This window comes from Narcine bancroftii, chromosome 10 (genome assembly GCF_036971445.1).
Source record: "Narcine bancroftii isolate sNarBan1 chromosome 10, sNarBan1.hap1, whole genome shotgun sequence".
Classification (NCBI taxonomy): Eukaryota; Metazoa; Chordata; class Chondrichthyes; order Torpediniformes; family Narcinidae; genus Narcine; species Narcine bancroftii.
The window spans coordinates 26340061-26354861 of NC_091478.1; the positions used below are offsets into that span (position 1 = coordinate 26340061).

A 14801-nucleotide genomic window follows, 5' to 3' on the forward strand; every position below is an offset into this window, starting at 1 on the left:
CCCTTCCCTTTTCCTCCCTCCTCTCCACAGCCTTTTTGTTCAGGCACCTGCCTGCTTTTTACTCACCCCTTGACAAATGGCTCAGGCCCGAAACATTGCTTATCTTTACAATGTTGTGTATTATCTGCCCCAGTACCTCACTCTCATAAAGGATCGACACACCCTGGAATGACAGAGCCGTAGACGGCCTGAGAGACCGGTGCAGACACCTCTTTCACTCTGCTCTACCAGGAGATTCTGGAATACCCCAGACCTCGATAGAACTTTATAAAATTGTAAGAGACAACCAGAATTATTTGCCGGAGTAAAAATGTCACCAACTAAATCAGCCAATTCTCCTTGGGGGCCACAGCACATTTCAGTAAAAACCTTATTTTATGAATTTTTTTTATGGACAGGAAGTCTCTGGGTTTTGAATGTCCAACTTACAGATAACTTGTACTTACAAATGGGCGAGTGATGGAAACAGATGCAAGAATTAAGTTTAAGAGGCTTCATGACAGACACATAAATGTCCAGGGCCTGGAGGGATATGGATCAGGTGCAGGCAACAGAGATTTAGTTTGATTGGGATATCATTTTCAGCACAGACATTTGGGCCAAAGGGTCTCTGCCTGTGCTGGGCGGATTCTGAAAAATTGAGGAAAGGAGACGTTTAAAGAGAAAAAAAAATCAAAAACGGAAGCGAACACAGGTTAGAATAGCAGAGAAAGCATGCTTATAAAGTTAAACTGGATAAAAATAACTTCAAAAACTAAGACTGTTTATGAAAAGTTGAGGTGGAGGTCTAAAGAGCTTTCAAAAAAAGAATAACAGCTTTGAAAGGAAGTGAAAATGCTGGAGAAACTCAGTGGGTCAAACAGTGTACTTTATATGGCAAAGATAAACCAGCTTGTCAGGCTTGAGCCCTTCATCAAGGCATGAACAAGATGCATAACTAGTGTTTCCAGCTTGAACTCTTCATCCAGGTATGAACAAAATGCATAACCAGTGTTTACATCTTGAGCCCTTCATCCAGGTATGAACAAGATTCATAACCAGTGTTTTCAGCTTGAACCTTTCATCCAGGTATGAACAAGATTCATAACCAGTGTTTCCAGCTTGAACCCTTCATCCAGGTATGAACAAGATTCATAACCAGTGTTTCCAGCTTGAGCCCTTCATCCAGGTATGAACAAGATTCATAACCAGTGTTTCCAGCTTGAACCCTTCATCCAGGTATGAACAAGATTCATAACCAGTGTTTCCAGCTTGAGCCCTTCATCCAGGTATGAACAAGATTCATAACCAGTGTTTCCAGCTTGAACCCTTCATCCAGGTATGAACAAGATTCATAACCAGTGTTTCCAGCTTGAACCTTTCATCCAGGTATGAACAAGATTCATAACCAGTGTTTCCAGCTTGAGCCCTTCATCCAGTTATAAACAAGATTCATAACCAGTGTTTCCAGCTTGAGCCCTTCATCCAGGTATGAACAAGATTCATAACCAGTGTTTCCAGCTTGAACCTTTCATCCAGGTATGAACAAGATGCATAACCAGTGTTTCCAGCTTGAGCCCTTCATCCAGGTATGAACAAGATTCATAACCAGTGTTTCCAGCTTGAACCCTTCATCCAGGTATGAACAAGATTCATAACCAGTGTTTCCAGCTTGAACCTTTCATCCAGGTATGAACAAGATTCATAACCAGTGTTTCCAGCTTGAACCTTTCATCCAGGTATGAACAAGATGCATAACCAGTGTTTCCAGCTTGAGCCCTTCATCCAGGTATGAACAAGATTCATAACCAGTGTTTCCAGCTTGAGCCCTTCATCCAGGTATGAACAAGATGCATAACCAGTGTTTCCAGCTTGAACCTTTCATCCAGGTATGAACAAGATTCATAACCAGTGTTTCCAGCTTGAGCCCTTCATCCAGGTATGAACAAGATTCATAACCAGTGTTTCCAGCTTGAACCTTTCATCCAGGTATGAACAAGATTCATAACCAGTGTTTCCAGCTTGAACCTTTCATCCAGGTATGAACAAGATTCATAACCAGTTTTTCCAGCTTGAGCCCTTCATCCAGGTATGAACAAGATTCATAACCAGTGTTTCCAGCTTGAACCCTTCATCCAGGTATGAACAAGATTCATAACCAGTGTTTCCAGCTTGAACCTTTCATCCAGGTATGAACAAGATTCATAACCAGTGTTTCCAGCTTGAACCCTTCATCCAGGTATGAACAAGATTCATAACCAGTGTTTCCAGCTTGAACCTTTCATCCAGGTATGAACAAGATTCATAACCAGTGTTTCCAGCTTGAACCTTTCATCCAGGTATGAACAAGATTCATAACCAGTGTTTCCAGCTTGAACCTTTCATCCAGGTATGAACAAGATGCATAACCAGTGTTTCCAGCTTGAGCCCTTCATCCAGTTATGAACAAGATTCATAACCAGTGTTTCCAGCTTGAGCCCTTCATCCAGGTATGAACAAGATTCATAACCAGTGTTTCCAGCTTGAACCTTTCATCCAGGTATGAACAAGATGCATAACCAGTGTTTCCAGCTTGAGCCCTTCATCCAGGTATGAACAAGATTCATAACCAGTGTTTCCAGCTTGAACCCTTCATCCAGGTATGAACAAGATTCATAACCAGTGTTTCCAGCTTGAACCTTTCATCCAGGTATGAACAAGATTCATAACCAGTGTTTCCAGCTTGAACCTTTCATCCAGGTATGAACAAGATGCATAACCAGTGTTTCCAGCTTGAGCCCTTCATTCAGGTATGAACAAGATTCATAACCAGTGTTTCCAGCTTGAGCCCTTCATCCAGGTATGAACAAGATGCATAACCAGTGTTTCCAGCTTGAACCTTTCATCCAGGTATGAACAAGATTCATAACCAGTGTTTCCAGCTTGAGCCCTTCATCCAGGTATGAACAAGATTCATAACCAGTGTTTCCAGCTTGAACCTTTCATCCAGGTATGAACAAGATTCATAACCAGTGTTTCCAGCTTGAGCCCTTCATCCAGGTATGAACAAGATGCATAACCAGTGTTTCCAGCTTGAACCCTTCATCCAGGTATGAACAAGATGCATAACCAGTGTTTCCAGCTTGAGCCCTTCATCCAGGTATGAACAAGATTCATAACCAGTGTTTCCAGCTTGAACCTTTCATCCAGGTATGAACAAGATTCATAACCAGTGTTTCCTGCTTGAGCCCTTCATCCAGGTATGAACAAGATTCATAACCAGTGTTTCCAGCTTGAACCTTTCATCCAGGTATGAACAAGATTCATAACCAGTGTTTCCAGCTTGAGCCCTTCATCCAGGTATGAACAAGATTCATAACCAGTGTTTCCAGCTTGAACCTTTCATCCAGGTATGAACAAGATGCATAACCAGTGTTTCCAGCTTGAACCTTTCATCCAGGTATGAACAAGATGCATAACCAGTGTTTCCAGCTTGAACCCTTCATCCAGGTATGAACAAGATGCATAACCAGTGTTCCCAGCTTGAGCCATTCATCCAGGTATGAACAAGATTCATAACCAGTGTTTCCAGCTTGAACCTTTCATCCAGGTATGAACAAGATTCATAACCAGTGTTTCCAGCTTGAACCCTTCATCCAGGTATGAACAAGATTCATAACCAGTGTTTCCAGCTTGAACCCTTCATCCAGGTATGAACAAGATTCATAACCAGTGTTTCCAGCTTGAACCTTTCATCCAGGTATGAACAAGATTCATAACCAGTGTTTCCAGCTTGAACCCTTCATCCAGGTAGGAGCCAAATGTAGGCAGGCGGCTGAGTTGACGTGCGACGCCCTTGTAGCGCCAGCGATCGGGACGTTCTCCCCGTTTCTGCGCGGGGGTTTTCTCCCGGGGGCCCCAGTTTCCTTCCACCGTTCAAAACGTCCTGGAATTGTCAGTCAGTTGAGCGGCGCGGACTGAAGGCACCTGGACGTGTGAAGTTAAAAGCCCGAAACGTTGCTGATGTCTTTCTCTCTGCTCATGTGGAGGACCCTGTTTGACCAGCTGCGTTTCTCCAGCTTTGTGCTTTACTTCAACCACTGGGGAGGGGGAGGGGGAGGGGGAGGGGGGGTCCTGCAGGGGGGAGGGTCTGCAGGGGGAGGGGTCTGCAGGGGTAAGGGGTCTGCAAGGGGAAGGGGTCTGCAGGGGGAAGGGGTCTGCAGGGGGGAGGGTCTGCAGGGGAAGGGGTCTGCGGGGGGTCACCGGGGAAGGGGTCTGCAGGGGAAGGGGTCTGCAGGGGAGGCGTTCTGCAGTGGGGGGGGGGGGGGGGGTCCCTGCAGACTATCACGTTTAACTTTTTGAGAGGAAGTGACAAATCAGAACAGAAGGAAGTTCAGTGAAAAAGTTTTGGAGAAAACATCATGTTTGTAAAATCAACCAAGTTTCTAAAGGAAACAGAATTTTTTAATATAAAAGAAAAGCCAGACGTTTAAATCAACCCGTTTCAGAGCACGAGTGAGTTTGCAGAGACTATGTGGGTGGAGACAGCGAAGGAAGCGGAATCGGTCTCTCCCCTCCCCTCTGCTGGAGCCAGGGCTGGGCGAGTCGGCGCCGAGGAAGATGCCCCCCCAGTCCGGCAACCTGTCCGTGAGCCGGGAGTTCGCGAGGAGCGCCCTGGGCGTGCTGAGGGTCCTGCAGCTGCTGACAGGCACCGTGGTGTGGGTGGCCATCGCGGTGGGCAAGTACGGCGGAGCGCTGCACTACGTGGTGTTCGTGGCCGTCTTCTTCTGGCTCAGCACCCTGGCCCTCTTCTTCCTCACCTTGCTGGGCAAGAGCGAGCTGGTGCCGCTGCTGGGAGGCGAGAGGTGGCTCCTGACCAACGCCGTCCACGACGCCCTGGCCACTCTGCTCTACCTCGTGGCTTCCTTCCTGATCGGCAGCAAGAGCCGCGACACCAGGTTCTGCGACCTGCCCGCCTACAGCTTCCACTGCCCCTACAAGGTGTACGTGAGCGCCACTGTCTTCGTCTGCCTCTGCACCCTGCTCTACCTGATCTCCTCGGTCCTCTGCGCCTGCAAGAAGTGTCGCGGCCAGCAATCGGTCATCTAGACCTTGGCTCCTCAAACACCTGGGTGGAGAGGGGGGAGGTTGGACTGGGCTAACCCACTCCCCCAGCCCATCTCCTCCACCAAGCAGTGAAGGATTTTCTCTGCCTGCTCAAATCTTGGGGACCAGAATGAAGATTGAAAGAGCTCAGCAAAAGGAAAGTCCTTGGAGATGAGAAACACAAGAACTACAGATGCTGGAATGAAGACTCCCTGTGGATTATTTCCTGAAGCAGTTGAACACCTCAGCTCTGTCCTCCGCAATAGCTTGGACCTCCCAGTGGCAACACGTTTCAGACCCTGGTCCCATTCCTTCACTGGCATGTCTGTCCAATGTTCTCCTGCACTGCTGGATGGAGACCACCTGCATATTGGATGAGCAACACCTCATATTCAGTCTGGTCTCCTCTGGATGGCATTAACAATGGCTTCTCTGGTTTCCGTTAGCCCTCACCGCCCCCCCCCATTGTCTCTATTCCTCAAGCTCTATCCTCTCTCTCTCCCCCTCCCTTCTTTGTCCTCTCTCCTTTCACAGAGCCAGAATCATTTCTCACCTTTCCTCACTCCATATCCAATTAAAACTTTTTGTCTGTTGGTCTGTGCTCCCTCCCTGCCCTTGCTTTTCTCCTCCTCCAGCCTTTTAATTTGGGCACCTGCCTGCTTTACACTCACACCTTGAAGAAGGGATCAGGCCCGAAACGTCGGTTCTACAGGTTGAACCTCTATTATCTGGCGCGCTGTGATCTGGGAACTCCCTTGGTCTGGGATGTTTTGTATCTCCTGCTGTTAGTACAAACTCCTTACAGACGGTGCCAACAGGACCAGGGTTCGAGTCCCACACTCTCTGTCATGGCAGCAGATTCAGCCTTTACAGTACCAACGATCAGGACTGGGGTTGGAGTCCCACGCTGTCTGTAAGGAGTTTGTACTAACGTCCCAATTGCTGGGGCTTTAAAGGTGTTGCGCTATCCGCTACAATAATAGGGCCATCCCACTGTGTTATTTCCTGTTTAAAGCTTCTACCTTCAATATGTTTACTTAGGGGGTCAATTTCTGTTTTCCGACATTTTCTGTTGTCTGGCAATGACCAGGTCCTGACATTGCTGGACTAAATAGGTTCAACCTGAATATCTTTACCTCCTATCGACGCTGCGAGACTGGCTGAGTTCCTCCAGCATTTCTACTATAATCACAGCGTCTGCAGCTTCTGTGCTTTACCTTGAAGCAGTGGGAGGTTTGTGTGTGTGTGCGTGCAATCAGCCATTCTCAACAGGGGTCCTACAGCATTCCCCCCCCTCCATCCCATCCCACCTGAGGGCCACAGCACATTTAAGTAACAGCCTATTTCCTTCACACCTCACATAACATATGGAGGAAGGTTCATAAACTTTGAGTAGAATCCTGGGAATTGCTGAAAAAAGGTTGAGAATGGCTGGATTTGATTCTAAACAACCATAATTTTGCTTCTCTCCCCTCCCCAACTCACCCAGAGTGTAGGAGTTAAATGATTCGTGACTGACATGTCTGCATGGTGTTTGGCTGAAAGGTTTAAGTTCATCGTCTCCAGCCACCACACCCCCCCCCCCCCCCCACCCCCAACCAAATCTCTGGCAACATTCCACTCGAGAGCTGAATTAATTTTTGCCATGACAAGTTGGATTCTGGCACAGTACTTGTGAAGGAGAAGGGAGAGAGAGACAGACAGACAGACACTGACTTTTATGCAACTTGTTGGCAAGCCGATCACCTCTGGAACTGCTAACATTTAACATTCCTTTGTTTCTGGAAGATGTGAGGCTCTTTAATTTTACCCTGAAGGGATGTGTGCATTAGTGCAGTAAAGCCACAGCAAAGCTGGCAGTTGCTCTCAGATCTTGGCTTACCGCATCACCTGTCTAGTCTCGCTCTGCAGCCTGGGCTGATTACAGGGTGAAGTTTTGTAAAGTATTGGCTGGTCCCTTTGAACCCAAATGATCTGTCTGGATACCTAATGTAAATGGTGCCTCAAATACCAGGTGCGCAGTTTAACATGGTAGTGTTGGGCAGGGATGTAGATGGATTTTGGAATAAACTGTGACCTTTGATGGGTTCAGGGTGAAGCATGCACCAGCACATAGTGACCATGAGACCTAGGAGCAGAATTAGGCCATTCGGCCCATCAAGTCTGCTCCATCATTCAAATGGTGGCTGATGGAGTTTCCTCTCCACCACATTATCATGCCTTCTCCCAATAACCTTTGACACCCTGACAAATCAAGAAACTGTCAACCTCCATCTGAAATCTACCAATTACCTGGCCTTCATCGCCACCTGAGGCAATGAATTCCTCAGACTCACCACCCTCTGGCTGAAGAAATTTCTCTGCATCTCTGTTCTAAAGGGATGTCCTTTTAGAACCATAGAATACTACAGCACAGAAAAAAGGCCATTTGGCCCTTCTATTCTGTGCCAAAACATCATTCTGCTAGTCCCACTGACCTGCACCCAGTCCATAACCTTGCAAACCTCTCCCATCCATGTATCTATCCAATTTATTCTTTATTATGTACCTGAATTCCCAGATCCCTTTATTCCTCTGCAATCCTCAGTGCCCTACCATTTACTGTGTATGTCCTATCATGGTTTGTCTTTACAAAATGCAACACCTCACACTTGTCTGCATTAAATTCCATCTGCCGTTTTCTTGCTCATTTTTCCAGTTGGTCCAGATCCCTTTGCAAGCTTTGAAAATCTTCCTCGCTGTCCACAATGCCTCCAATCTTAGTGTCATCAGTAAACTTGCTGATCCAATTTTCTACATTATCTTCCAGATCATTGATATAGACAACAAACAACAATGGTCCCAGCACTGATTCCTGAGGCACATCACTAATCATAGGCCTCCAGTCTGAGAAGCAATCATCCACTACCACTCTCTATCTTCTCCCATTCAGCCAATTTTGAATCCATTTTACAACCTCTGCATGGATACCTAGAGTCTGAATCTTCTGAACTAACCTCCCATGTGGTACTTTGTCCATGTCGCCTTTCCATCATCTACTTTCTTGATAGCCTCTTCAAAAACTCTTTAAGATTCATTAAGCACGATCTCTCACACACAAAGCCATGCTGACTAAATCAGTTTTGGCTGTCCAAATACTTGTATATCCAATCTCTCAGAATATCCTCCAATAATTTATCCAGTGCTGATGTCAGGCTTACTGTCCTGTAATTTCCTGCTTTACTTTTGGAGCCTTTTTTAAACAACAGAACAACATGAGCTACCCTCCAATCCTCTGGCATTGCTAAAGATATTTTAAATATATCCGCCAGGGCCCCTGCAATTTCTACACTACTCTCCCCCAAGGTCAGAGAGAATATCATGTCAGGTCTGGGGGATTTATCTATCTTTATTCGCTGTAAGGTAGCAAGCACCTCCTCATCTGTATATGTTCCATCCCACTACTGCTTATTTCCCTTCCTTCCGTATACAAAATGCCAGTTTCCTGAGTAAATACTGATGCAAAAAAACTGTTTAAGATTTCACCCACCCTGTAAGGCGCTGCACATAGATGACCAATCTGATCTTTTAGTGGACCAATGTTGTCCCTTGCTACCCTTTTATTTTTAACAAACCGTATTTGACAGTACATAAGACCCACTGGCATATAAGACCTCCCCAATTTCAGAGGGAAATATTAAGAAAACATTTTTCAGTGTATTTATGCAGAAGCATTTAATGTTATTGAAATGTGTACCAACAGAGCTGGTCCTGCTCTCTCCTGGTGGCCTGCTGTCAGTCCCTGAGCTGGTCTTGCTCTCTCCCGGTGGCCCTCTGTCAATCCCTGTGCTCGTCCTGCTCTCTCCCGGTGGCCTGCTGTCAGTCCCTGAGCTGGTCCTGCTCTCTCCCGGTGACCCTCTGTCAGTCCCTGTGCTGGTCCTGCTCTTTCCCGGTGGCTCTCTGTCAGTCCTTGTGCTGGTCCTGCTCTCTCCCAGTGGCCCGCTGTCAGTCCCTGAGCTGGTCCTGCTGTCTCCCGGTGGCCCTCTGTCAGTCCCTGTGCTGGTCCTGCTCTCTCTCCTGGTGGCTCGCTGTCAGTCCCTGAACTGGTCCTGCTCTCTCCCGGTGGCCCTCTGTCAGTCCCTGTGCTGGTCCTGCTCTCTCTCCCAGTGGCCCTCTGTCAGTCCCTGTGCTAGTCCTGCTCTCTCCCGGTGGCCTGCTGTCAGTCCTTGTGCTGGTCCTGCTTTCTCCTGGTGGCCCTCCGTCAGTCCCTGTGCTGGTCCTGCTCTCTCCTGGTCTCTGTAGATTTGCTCCTCCAATTCTCTCTGACTATTGGCAGTCTATAATACAACTTTCCCATTCCTCAGCTCCACCCACATGGCCTCTGTAGATGTCCTGTTTAAGCATAGCTGTGATATTATCCCTGACTAGCAATGCCACTCCTCCCCCTTTCATTTCTTCACCTCTGTCAAGTCTGAAATGATGGAACCTTGGAACATTGAGCTGCCAGTCCTGCCCCTCCTGCAACCAAATCTCACTAATAGCAATAATGTCGTAACCCCACGTGCCAATCCACACCCTAAGCTCGTCTGCCTTTCCGACAATACTCCTCGCATTGAAATAAATACCTGAGAACATTTCTATCCCATACAAACCTTTGATTTCTATCTGTACATGAAGTCCTCGATGACCTTTATCCTCCTGGTTTCCATCCCCCTGCCAATCTAGTTTAAATCCCCCAGAGCAGAACTAGCAAACCTACCCGCAAGGATGTTAGTCCCCTTCCAGTTCAGGTGCAAACCATCCCGTCAGAACAGATCCTACCTTCCCTTGAACAGAGCCCAATTGTCCAGAAACAAGAAGCCCTCACTCCTGCACCATCTCTTTAGCTGCGTATTTAGCTGCATAAACTTCCTATTTCTAGCCTCACTAGCAGATGGCATGGGTCGCTCTCCTAAGATCACAACCCTGGCGGTCCTGCCCTTCAACTTTTCACCTAACTACCTAAACTCTCTTGGCAGGGCCTTTTATTTTGAGGATGTGCCCTCTGGTCCCAGACTCTCCCATGACTGGAAACCACCACATTCACCCTGTCCAGCTTTCTTGTAGCTAGTTTTTCCCTGCAGCTATCAGGCTCCTGAATGAGCCCCACAACAGGGCTCTCACGCTGCCCTTGCTTGGTGCTAATTGATCTTTCTTTTCATTGTATCACCACTCTCTGTAAATTGTGCTCTTTACACAACTGTATGAATTTTAGAGATAACCTGGGTCTGCTCACAGAAGAACCTTTCTCGCTGCACTAGGTATTGTGACAGAAAAGCAAGCAACAATGGAAGGGCTTCTGGGTGGACCTGGGACTGTGGGATAAGTAGGGACAGGACTTGGGGCGGATTGGAATTGGGGGGAGGTATTTTTATGGATGTGAGCTTCAATGGCAAGGCCAGCATTTATTGGCCATCCCTGAACTGCCCCTGAGAAGGAGAGTCGCCACCCTCAATCACTGAAGTCTTTCTGATACAGCTGCTCCCACAGTGATGTTGGGGAGGGAGATTGGAACAAGATCACAAGATCAAGGAACAGGAGTAGGCCATTCGGCCCATCGTCTGCTCCGCAACTCTGCCCTGAGCTAAACTGTTCTCACATCTAGTTCCATTCCTGGCCTTTTCCCCCATATCCCTTGAACCCATGACTAATTAGACACCTATCAATCTCCTCCTTAAACTCCCCCAATGATCGGACCTCCACAGCTGTATGTGGAAACGAATTCCAAAAATCCACGACCCTCTGGCTAAAGAAATTTCTCCTCATCTCTGTTTTAAATGGGTACCTTCTAATTTTAAGACTGTGCCCTCTTGTCCTGGACTCACCCACCAAGGGAAGCATCTTATTCACATCTACTCTGTCCAATCCTTTCAGCATTGGAAAAGTTTCTATGAGATCAAATGTAGAACATTCCAGCAGAGTTCAGGCTCTGTGGCCCACAGTGTTGTGTTGACCTGTGTAAATGCACCCTACAATCTAACCCTTTCCTACTTCACACCCATAGCTTACGATTTTTCCTGCGTCCAAGAGTCTTTTACATGTCCCTATTGTACCAGCTTCTGGCATTGCATTCCAGACACCCACTACTCTCTAACATCTCTCTAAACTTTCGTCATCTCAAACAGATGTCCTCTGGTGTTTGCCACTGTCGCCCCAGGGAAAAGATGCTGACTGTCCACCCTGCCTATGCCCCTCATAATCTTAGACACCTTGATACCAGCGACGGTGAAGGAATGACGATAGATTTCAACATCAGGGATGTTGTACAACTTGGAGTGGAAGTGCACGTGGTCCCCTTACTCTTGACCTCCGCAGCAGAGGTTGCAGTTTCGAGGCATTGGATAGTAGGGTAGGTCATTGGGGACAAAGTAAGAAGGTGGGTAGATGCAGTGTTGGGGGTTAGGAAGGCGAGGAGATGGGTAATAGGGTGTAAGTACATTCACTTACAGACATGCACACTGTCAAGATTATCAAGGGATTTGAATGGCTTATGGAAAGGACATGATTTATGAAGCACCCATTCAGCTACAGTAAGTAAGAATTTCAATGCATATGTACATTGTACAGTGCATATGACAATCAACATTCTCGTTATTAATATCTGGGAGGAAGTTTACAGGCTGGAATCTAATGGGAGGGTTTGGGAGTTTACACGTGGAATAACGGAGATCCAGGTTAAGTTATAGGCTGAAATAAAGTTGAAGGGATTGGGAGTTTGTATTGAGAATAACAGATACCTGGGATGAGTTTCTAATTGAGCTGTTGTGGGTGTATGCAGAACAGCAGGCCATTTGGTCGCGTGCTTCATATTGGAATCAAGCCGAAATTCCAAAATGCATCAGTTTTATGGATAAAATTGTGATTCCAAGAAGTCGCTGGCTATGAACTAATGTTCTCAGAATGTGGTGTCATGGCGAATATGTCTTTCATGAAGGGACCTCCTAACTCCAGCTGTTCATACAGCTGTGTTGTGATTCAAGATTCTTTTATTGTCATGTAATAAAACAGACATATTACATGAAAATGCATTTAGTCTGCTGTAAGGCAGGCAAAGTTTCCCGGTGCTTTTTACCATCAAAGCGAAAGAGAGTCCCTTCAGTCATTGGGCACTTTCAGGTGGCCAATTGCCCCGCATGTAAAGCCGCATGTTTAGGCAATATGTGGCTGTTTTGAGGCCACCTGAATGTGCAGGATGCTCTTGAGGCGAGCTAGGTAACCCTCCTCCGAGAGGGATAATCAGCTCAGCTCAGTGGCTCCCCCAGCCACCTGAATGCAGCTGGCTGAAAGCGGATGTTAAAGGGTCAGGCTGCTGATCACAGCTGACACTGGGCAGGAGCCGGAGTGTGCTCAGAGCCACACCCTGTGCAGCTGTGTCCTTCAGGTGGCCAGCGTTGTGCTTTAAACGCTACCACCTGAACGGCAATTTAAAGGGCCGCTTCTGCTTCTTCAGGCGCGTTCTTAGCGTAGAATCCATGGATTCGCCTCCAGCCACACAGACTTCAAACTGTAGGTAACCCAAGCACCAGATCCCAACCTCCAGTGACCCTTCAGCGTCCAAGGTCCCTCAGAAGCCCATCATGTCCTCGGCACCATCTCAGATCCCGGTTCCGATCCCTGGTACTATTTCAGCCAGTCTCAAGCAGTCCGCAGTGCCCTAGTATTCCAACTTGGTTTCTTCAGCAATAAGAAAGGTTATAGTTAAATCTTTGATGCAAGTGGTCCCGATCTCATCTTCACAGCCCTTGACCCTGTTGCCTGAACCATCAGCTCTTCGCCTCTTTGATAAAGGTCAGCATGAGTTTGCGAAGAGAATGTTGTTGTGATAATGTGTTGGGAGAGTTTCCTTAGATCCAGAACAGGTGTGTAAACCAGGTGGCCATCTCCCTCTCTCAATTACCTGATCAGCTGCCCACAAGACTTTCAGGGTCATGGGCTGCAAAGAGAGGCCTTTTGCCGTACTTACACTGAGCATGGTATGGCTGACAGTGCCAGCTTAAGGACTGAGGCTACTAACTGAAGGATTCAGAGTGAGTGGGAAGGGAAGGTTGAGAACTACTGCTCGAGACCCAATTGTTGCTGAAATATTTTTTTTGCTTGCGAAAAATTGTCGTTGGCCCATTTCCTTCGGCGTTATGAAACCATTCACCTAATGAGTCAATTAGGTATGATTAGACAATGGTTTTCAGCCTTTTTCCCCCTCCCCCCACTCACATACCACCTTAAGGAATCCCTTACTAATCACAGAGTACCTATAACAGAGGGATTCCTTAAAGTGGTATGTGAGCAGAAAGAAAAAGTTTGAAAAACCACTGAATTAAGGTGTTCAGTGAAACCAACAAGAACACATGCCTTGCAGTTACCTCGTCCTGAAGAGTCAAGCCGAACTCCACTGGGGGTCTGGGAGAACCCTGCAAAGTTAACACCCCATCACCTGTAGATTTCACAAGGACAACGGAAACTCGGGGTGTTCCTTTACTGACCTATTTTGAAGAATATTTCCAATGTACCTTCCAGACATTATATTACTTGCTTCCCTTCTATTACCCAATGTCACTAGAGTAGTTTTAATTGTATTCTTGGGTTGTATTTACACATTCCACTGAGAATGCCATGAATGACAATGTTACATGTATTTTTTTTATTATTAACAGTCAGCTGTTTACTCAGGAGGGATACTATTTCTTTAAGATGTATGTGCCTTTTGGCATAACCTTTTGTAAGACCAGTACACTGAGGCAAGAGTAAAGCAAGACTTTAACACTGATGCATTGTGTCATGACTGATTATATTTTGCTGCTCTTGGATCTCCAAATGGGGGTGACTCAGTGGCAGGGGTGAGACAAGTCTTTTAATGTATTGACTGCTTTTCCCAGGCAGTGGGAATTATAGAGTCAAGGGGGGGTGGGTTTGCGATGGTCTGAGTCACATTCTCAACCCCTCTCCCCCCTCCTCCCAGCCCTCTTTTTTTTCAGACTCTTGCTAGTTTTTGCTGTCTGACAAAGGGCCTAAGCTCGAAACCCTTCACTCCCTGTGGATGTTGTGTGAGCTGGTGAGTTCACAACCCTCTGCAGTTTCTTGCGGTCTTGGATGGAGCAGTTCCTGCTCCACGCATGATGCACCCTGACAGGATGTTTTCAGTGATGCAGCTGCAGAAGTTTAATTTTAAAAAAATTTTAGAGATGCTGAACAGTAACGGGGCCTTATGGCCCACAAGCCCATGCAATCCAAGTACGACCATGCGACTAATTAATCTACAAACCCCATAGGATTTTTGGAGGGTGGGTGGAGAACGGAGTGTCCAGAGAAAAACAACATATTCACAGTGAGAACGTACAAACTCCTGACAGTCAGCGCAGGATTTGAACCCGAGTCACTGACGCTGTAAAAGCGAGGTGCTGACTGCTATGTGCCACCCTAAGTTGTTAAAGGATACAGGTGATGTGCCAAATTTCTTCTTTGTTCTGAGGAAGTAGAGGCGCCTTTGCATCGACGTGGGTTGAGCAGGACAGGGCAGTAAATTATCATAGCTGAATCTTTCTTTTCTTTGGCTTGGCTTCACGGACGAAGATTTATGGAGGGGTAATGTCCACGTCAGCTGCAGGCTCGTTTGTGGCTGACAAGTCTGATGCAGGACAGGCAGACATGGTTGCAGCGGTTGCAAGGGAAAATTGGTGGGTTGGGGTTGGGTGTTGGGTTTTTCCTCCTTTGCCTTTTGACAG

General features: G+C 46.9%; 1 protein-coding gene across 1 annotated transcript; it reads left to right on the forward strand.

The window, feature by feature from the left end:
- The first annotated feature begins 4505 nt into the window (after positions 1 to 4505).
- On the forward strand, positions 4506 to 13846 carry marveld1 (MARVEL domain containing 1). The gene has a single exon (XM_069900316.1). It carries the CDS (start codon positions 4579 to 4581, stop codon positions 5065 to 5067), a length of 489 nt encoding a protein of 162 aa, XP_069756417.1. The 5' UTR covers positions 4506 to 4578; the 3' UTR covers positions 5068 to 13846.
- The last annotated feature ends 955 nt before the right edge of the window (positions 13847 to 14801 follow it).

Bases quoted from the DNA above. Each gene is read 5' to 3' on its own strand.
- marveld1 (XM_069900316.1), top strand. From the start codon at position 4,579: ATGCCCCCCCAGTCCGGCAACCTGTCCGTGAGCCGGGAGTTCGCGAGG.